The following is a 7,905-nucleotide window of genomic DNA, read 5'->3' as shown; positions in this document are numbered from 1 at the left end:
AACTTTCCTTTCAAATAAGATATCAACATACTTTCAAAATATTTTTCCAATATTCAGATCTTCCCATTAGACAGACAAGAGAACATTTCAGACTTCCTTCTTCCTTCTCCCTCTTAGTTTTTGAATTACCTTCTCCCCCTTAGTTGAGTGATCCTTCCAAAGTGAATGTATAAAGACTAGGCTCATCAGCCTAAGTAAAAAGAATATATATCAAGTAACAATTGTCCTCCCTATGGTTTTTGAAAAATAACGATTTAGGCACCCTCTGTGGATTTGTAGAGGTTTATGTGGAACACCCCGAAGCTATCCATAAAGCATTTCTTCCTTATATGGAAATGAGACCGGATCTCCCATTTTTCCATGATAAGATATAACTGACACTAGGTTGACATTGACTCCCCGATCAAATCCTAGTTTTTAGCTCTTATCCTCCCCGCGAACACTTAATCATGGTCGTAACACATGACAAATAGCCTATAAATACCCCTTAAGCACTTCAGGGGTCACATATTTTTTACAATTTTACTACTTTCAATTTTGTGATAGGTTTTCCTTTACATTCTCTCTAATTTTTTTATCTAGACATAAATACATATCCATATACTTGTATTATGAGATTCGTACACCGAATACTTATTCTCATGTCGAAGAAATTTATCGGGACATAATCATTTGCCTATATTTTCGATTTAGGGAGTCTGAAGCGATTCTGACAAAAATTAGACGAGACTTGTAAAGTCGTACGAATCTAAGAAGCCACACAAAACCTAGATTGCAAGGCTATACATGCCCTACATACTACAAGCCTCATAAACTTGTATGGGTTCAACAAGTACCTAACAAGTCTGGAGATGTTTTAAAAGTGATTTTAACGAAGTTCATTCGGAACTTAAAAAATTTCACAAGTCCAACAAAATTCAATAACATCTATTCTAGTGAATACCGAGAAAGTAGAGTCCGAAAATGGGTCAAAGTAAAAGGGATAAAAACAAATTGCTTGTCAATTAATAAACTCTAACAAATTTCCTAAATTGAAAAAAATTGACAAATTTGATAAGCCATAAACATAAAAAAAACATAGGGTGTTAGCTCCAAATAACACAATTTGGAGAAAAAATGCCCCAAATAGCACAAGCAGAAAAAATAGTCCTAAATTGCACTTCAAAATGCAACTTTTAACTAGTTGTTTTATAAAAACTATTTTGTTTTACGTTTTCAGTAAAATGTTGAATTAAATTATAAAACATTTTACGACTAATTATCACAATTAAATTGTAAAACGTTTCTACCCCTATTTAACATATTACACGTTCATGTTAGTAGCATTTCAGTCCCATTTTTCCCTAAAAAGTGTCATATAGAACCAATACTCATTTACCAATAATATCGAAGTTAATTGCTGGTTTGCTGTAACTGTGTCAAGATCTACAAACTAGAGTTCGTGGAGTGATGAGAACATAACTTGATCGGTTAGATTCATATCTTTAAGAGTAAAATGCACTTCGTGTACTTGCACTATACCTGTCAGACCACTTGGGATACTGACGTTCAAAAACTAGCACTTGTTATCAATTCATATTTTTTACAGTTAGCCTGTTTCCGTCAAATCCATCCAATTATGTTACTTTTTGCGAGGGTATTCTTGGAAATTCATTATTTTAACAGATTTATCATCTGAATATATATTATTTAATCTTCTTCCTCCACATGGTCAGTATATACATACACACAAATGTATGTACATAATACTACAACTCACAATTAAAAACAACAACATAATCAACCTACAATCTTTATATCAATCTCGATATTAATTCTTACCGAAATTCACACTATAACTCACAATCGACACATGAAAAACATACACACCTCAAAATTTATTTTTCAAGTTCTTTTCTCACACAACTTTAAGCTGCCCACCTGATTCACCTTAACCCTAATAACCCATTTTTTGTCACAAGTCATTAACCACAATCCTTTTTTTTGTTTATATTTCGAATGTAAAAGTTTCGCGAAAATTCCCCCCGCCGTATTGGACACAAGAAAAAGCTCTATCTTTAATCGAAGTTTACCGTGAGAGATGGTACGCACTCTACCATGGTTATCTCCGCACAGCCGACCGGGACTCCATTGCCGACGTCGTCGGTCAATGCTGCCCCGATGCATCTCCGGCCAAGACCTCTACTCAGTTTCGTCATAAGATGGAGAAGCTCTGACAATGTTATCGGTATGAGAAACAAAGGTCTCTTTCGTATCCAGGTAGATTCTTTTCGTCGTGGTTTTTATTTCAAAAGTAGGGTTGAGCAAACAAAAACCAAAACCGGACCGAAAAACCGCACCAAAATAAACCGAAACCGATAAAAATAAAAAAAAACGTAACCGAACTGAACCGACGGAACGGTTTGGTAACGGTTACGGTTTTACCCTTCTAACTGAACCGAAAAACCGAACCGCTTATATTAAATTTTTTAAAATATTTAATATAAACACACACATATATATATATATATTTATTTATTTATTTAGCTATCTATTTTATACCACATATATATACTAATGCAGGGGAGGGTGGAGGCTCCAGATTTAAAAGTTTTGGAAACCAACTATAATACCTTCTCCAACAGCCCTGAAATATATAGATCAAGAATTTTTTTATTCGAAAATGCCCATTATGAGTAGTACTAAATCTCATATAAATCATGTGTGTAGTCCGTAATTTGTTTTAGCTTATCTTAGTTGCCCGGTCATTTATGTTAATACTCGATTAATCCTAATTTTCAATGATACTTATTGCTTATAATATTATATTAAAGAATTATTTTTTTTAGCATTAGCATTATATAAAAAACATTTATAAATTTTTCTTAGCATTATATTAAATAATATATTTTTAAAAAAATAAAAATAAAAACCGAAAAAAAATCGAAACCGGTTAACGGTTTACCGAACCGAAAATAACCGTTCCCAACGGTTCAGTTATGGTTAATAGCGAGAAACCGCACCGAACCCACGTACACGGTTCGGTAACGGTTTTCGGTAAAAATCGAGCAAAACCGAACCGTGCACACCCCTATTCGAAAGTATAAATGCTATGAAAAACGGCCCATCGCCTGGTAGTGGATTATAGTCAATTTGAAGGCAATCTTTCGAATTATAGGTCGAAGATATTTGGTAATGGTGGAATTCAGATTAAGAATTTGAGTGGTAAGTAGTTGATGCCAACTGTCGTCAGGTCTCGAAAGGTTGAGAAAATGGACCCAGATCGTGAGTCTGATGATGGTGGTTATGAAGGCGGTGATGGAGAGTATTGGGAAAAAAATCCTAGTGATAGAAATTCAACTCCGTCAAGGACAAGGCAAAAGTTTAATGTTAAGACTGATAGGAACCCGAATCCTAACTTTGATCCTGGGTTTATGAATGGGTTTGCTTCGCAAGCGAGATCGAATCTTGATAGGAAGAGTGACAGTAGTGGAGGAGTTGAGAGAGAGAAATCTAATTGGTTTATCCATTATATGTGCTTTAAAACTATAAAGACTAATTTACCCTTACGAAAATAGACAGTTAAAAAGATTTGACAGAATCACACATTATGTAGGCAAATTTTTAATATCAGTATAGCAGGTGCTAGTTTTGCTAGTTTTTATATGTCAGTATCTCAAGACAGCTCTAGTGCAAGTATACGAAGTACACTTTACTCTATTTTTAAAGAAGAAATAGAATGTTCAGACTCTAATATTAATATTCCACTCTTTTACTATCCTATTATTTTACTTCAATTGTCTTTTTGTCCATCACAACTTTCAATTCGGTAATTCTTATTTTGTAATTAGTTATCAAACACCAAGTTTAAAAGCGTTAAGTGTATTAAGATCCTGGTGGGACCTTCTTCTATCATCTTAAACCTTTAGATGGACTGATTACTAACATGGTATCAGAGCTCGGTTTATGAAGAGACTCGGGTTCAAGTCCTCCCACCCCATTTATTTAATTTAATTATTTATATTCATATTGGTATTCGTTATGTATGTTGTCGGGTCAATCATACAATTGAGGAGGAGTGTTAAGAGTATAAGATCCCGTTTATGATTGAGTGTGAGTGTTAAGAATATAAGATAATGTTAGAGAATTTCTCTACCACATTCAGATTTTAGATGTAACGGTTACCTAATAAAAACATTATTCTTTAGATTTATTCAATATTAAAACTTCATAGTGGGCACAACATTAGCCGGCAAATTCAAAGAACTAAAGGACTTTATGCTTCCGTGTATATGAAGTTTTTTTCTGGGAGCTGAGATCAACAATTGGCAACCTTTCTCTTATTTGAATTTTGAAAGAACTTAAGATAGAAAAGTAGAAAAAAAAATAAAAGGGTCAAGATTATTGAAAATGAAAGCGAGGGAACTTGGCATCTGCCAGCACAACTTCCTTTACAACTCGGCTCTGGACCCATAATTTTGAAATAAAGAGAAGTTAAGCACTACAGTAGTATAAAGATCAGGAGAGAACACTGTCAAATTTCAAAGTCAGGTGGTACTTCCTGTTTGTTTGATGTCGTAAAGTAAAAATATGCACACAAACTAGTTCGAATTTTGAACCTTCGACTTTTAAGTACATTCTATTTTGTTCATTTAAGCATATCACCTTAAACTCTGCTTCCTGGTTCCAACAAACACATTTTCTAAATTTAGTGATGCAGCTGTCCAGTGAAGAAGGTAAAAAAGATTGCGGGTTTGGGTCACCTGATGCTGGTGGTAGTTCGATATCTCAATATGTTGATATAAGTACACCGCCAAGGCGATCAAGCTCAGCAAGAAATTCAGGTGAGACTAAGGCTAAAGAACGTTCTTTGGCAGCCTTACTAGGTGGTTGGCCTAACCACAAGGCTCAACTGCCAGAAGAAAGCTCAGTCGAAACCAAAACCAGTTTGCCTGATTGCAGTTTTGAGGCAAAAAACATGAGATCACAAGTATCTGGTAAGTATATTAACTCAAAGTTGGTATTAGGAAATTGTAAAAAAAAGTAGAATTTCATCTTTGATTAACTTTATCTGTGCGGACTATATAGAGTTTGCTGTTAATGTGGTTAGAGAATAGGTCCCTGAGTGCTTGCATAAGGATTATATAAAGTCCAGTTTCTATTAAACGACTTGATTCCTTGGAGTAATGATACAATGAGGGTTAAGTATCAAGTGATGCACAATGAATGTGTTTCTGCAGAATATTAGAGCAGGACGTATCATGTTTGTTTGTATGTGCAGAAAATCTACTAATTAATAGATTTAAGAACTAAAGTTCTGATTTAGTGAGCCTAGAAGTTTTTCTTTTTCACTTCTCAAAGCGTGTAGAAATTTGCTGATTGTGAAATGTGAATATAATTCAAAATTTGAATTTTTGGCTAGGTAAATTCAAATGTTAGCTTTGTACCTTTTTTCCCTGATTACTTTAAGCTCACTTTTACCACTTGGTTTTGAATTTGGTAGAAATGGAGAAAATGAAAGAAAGATTTGCAAAACTAATGCTTGGCGAAGACATGTCTGGAAGTGGTAAAGGGGTTTGCACAGCTTTGGCAATTTCTAATGCCATCACTAATCTTTCCGGTACTCTCCCTCTGGCGTGTGTGATTTATTTATGTATTGCACTTTTAAGGACTTAATATATTGTAGGTTGCGCCATTATTTTATGCTGTAGTAAAGCAAAGCTCTATAATGTTTTACAAAAGTATAATTTGATGCCTTGTTAGCTACAACATTCGGCCAACTGTGGAGATTGGAACCATTGCCTTCTGAGAAGAAATTGATGTGGAGAAGAGAGATGGAGGCTCTTCTTTCTGTTTGCAATCACATTGTTGAATTTGTACCCTCTTGGCAGAGGTTTCATGATGGAAGTGAAGTTGAGGTATATATATTTCTTTCTACACGCAGAAACTACAAATTAGGGCTATGATCCTCCTTGTTTAAAGTAGATAGTTCCTCCTAATTTTGTAGACTCACTTTTGATTGGTCACACCCGCCTTAAGCCATAAAAGTTTCCATTGGTACAATTCATCATCCATATACTATATAGTGTTTAGTCCTGAAATAAGGCAAGTCAACCCATGTTGCTAATCATTTCTGACAATACTAAGACTAATTTGGTCAATATTTACTAGATCGTTGTTATATTGTGCATGTAACCCTCCCCTTTGCTATTGGCAGGTAATGGCTCGTAGACCTCGTGCAGATCTTTATACGGACCTCCCAGCACTTCGCAAGCTAGACAACATGATCCTTGTAAGGCTCACCAGTCCCCTCAATTCAGCATGAAATCTATGCATATATTCTAAGCTGTATGTTTCCTTTTCATGCTGTATAGGAAATCTTAGACAGGTTCACCAGCACAGAGTTTTGGTACATCGAACCAGGGAACATAGCCTACAATGATGATTTGTCAGCCTCCTTTCGCAAAACTATGCAGCACCAAGAGGAGAAATGGTGGCTTCCTGTGCCTCGTGTACCCTCTGGTGGTCTTCTTGAAGATACAAGGAAGCAATTGAACCACATACGTGACTGTGCAAAGCAAATACTGAAAGCTGCCATAGCTATCAACAACATGGCCTTAGCTGAGATGGAAATTCCAGAATCATACTTGGAAAGTCTTCCAAAGGTTTGTAATATAACAAATCTAAACACATATTTTCGTCTTGTCTGAACATATTCCTGTGCTAACAAATCTAAGAATGATTTTAACTTTTCAATGTAGAATGCAAGAACTTGTCTAGGAGATTTCATCTACCGTTATATCACTTCAGAACACTTCTCATTAGACTGCTTGCTAGATTGCCTTGAGTTGTCTACTGAACATTCCTCCTTAGAGATGGCTAATCGCATTGAGGCATCAATTCACGTATGGCGCAGAAATCCCCATTTTGGTAGCCCCTCAAATACTACAAACTTTTCTACAACGAAATCATCTTGGGAGATGGTTAAAGATCTGATAATTGACGAAGATAAGACGGATTTGTTTGCTGGAAGGGCTGAAAGCCTTTTGCGAACCTTAAAACAAAAGTTTCCTTGCTTAAGCCTGACTACACTTGACAGCAGCAAGATACAGTGCAATAAGGTTCAACTTACCTCCATTAAATATTCTTTTTCCTTCACAAAATTTGCAGTGCTCTATTTAATTCTCTAATTCTTTCTTTTTTATTTAGGACATTGGAAAATCCATATTGGAGAGCTACTCAAGAGTCCTGGAGAATCTGTCATACAATATTGTTGCACGTGTTGACGATTTGTTATATGTAGATAACCTGACTAGGCAGTGTGATAGCCTCTCTTCAATTTCTAAAGCAAACGTGATAACCCGCAAAAGGATTACAGTCCTATATCCACTGTCTGTCTCAGGCACTCCTTACAAGTCCGCTTGTGCAACACCAAAATTTTCACCAGCAAAGATAGTAAATAGTCCTTCCAAGGCTGAAAGAACTCCACTTCGTGATGGAAACAACAGCAGTAGGATCACTCATCGCGGCTTTGGGGTAAGAAAAGTATTGTCTAACTATCTTGGTTGTGATGCAAATGTTAATAGCTGCGCCAGTGATCAACAAGGTTCAAATTCTGTTGCTAGAAAAAGTGTGAAGATGCAAGCATCAAGCAAGCAGAAGGAAAATCTTGAGCCTCAAAATGAGTTATAATTTATAACTTGAAGCTCGTGAGAGTTAACTAGTCAAGTACATAGAATTTCTATGATAGAAATGCTGAATGATAGCTCAGAACGTGTATTGTTTGTTGCACTGAATTACTCCAATAACATAACAACTGTTTATATATAAATAATAAACCCTAAAACAATATAAAACAAATCATAATTAGAATAAAATATTAAAAATAAGTATCATGATTATGCAACTTTTGATCATGCTCGTGCA

The 7,905-nt window shown here is 35.3% G+C and overlaps 1 protein-coding gene across 1 annotated transcript; it reads left to right on the top strand.

The window, feature by feature from the left end:
* The first annotated feature begins 4,514 nt into the window (after positions 1-4,514).
* LOC141724412 (rop guanine nucleotide exchange factor 7-like) lies at positions 4,515-7,833 on the top strand. The gene is made up of 7 exons (XM_074526563.1): positions 4,515-4,976; positions 5,483-5,599; positions 5,743-5,897; positions 6,197-6,271; positions 6,354-6,644; positions 6,741-7,100; positions 7,189-7,833. Exons 1-7 carry the CDS (start codon positions 4,694-4,696, stop codon positions 7,669-7,671), a joined length of 1,764 nt encoding a protein of 587 aa, XP_074382664.1. The 5' UTR covers positions 4,515-4,693; the 3' UTR covers positions 7,672-7,833.
* The last annotated feature ends 72 nt before the right edge of the window (positions 7,834-7,905 follow it).

This window comes from Apium graveolens, chromosome 5 (genome assembly GCF_009905375.1).
Source record: "Apium graveolens cultivar Ventura chromosome 5, ASM990537v1, whole genome shotgun sequence".
In the NCBI taxonomy this organism is placed as follows: Eukaryota; Viridiplantae; Streptophyta; class Magnoliopsida; order Apiales; family Apiaceae; genus Apium; species Apium graveolens.
Note: the sequence above shows the minus strand (reverse complement) of the source record. Positions and strands in the feature narration are given on the sequence as shown.

Excerpts from the sequence above, each read along its gene's own strand:
- LOC141724412 (XM_074526563.1), top strand. The coding sequence starts at position 4,694 with ATGCAGCTGTCCAGTGAAGAAGGTAAAAAAGATTGCGGGTTTGGGTCA. Across the intron at positions 5,898-6,196 it reads ATGATGGAAGTGAAGTTGAG|GTAATGGCTCGTAGACCTCG; the intron begins GTATATATATTT and ends TGCTATTGGCAG. Across the intron at positions 6,272-6,353 it reads AGCTAGACAACATGATCCTT|GAAATCTTAGACAGGTTCAC; the intron begins GTAAGGCTCACC and ends CATGCTGTATAG.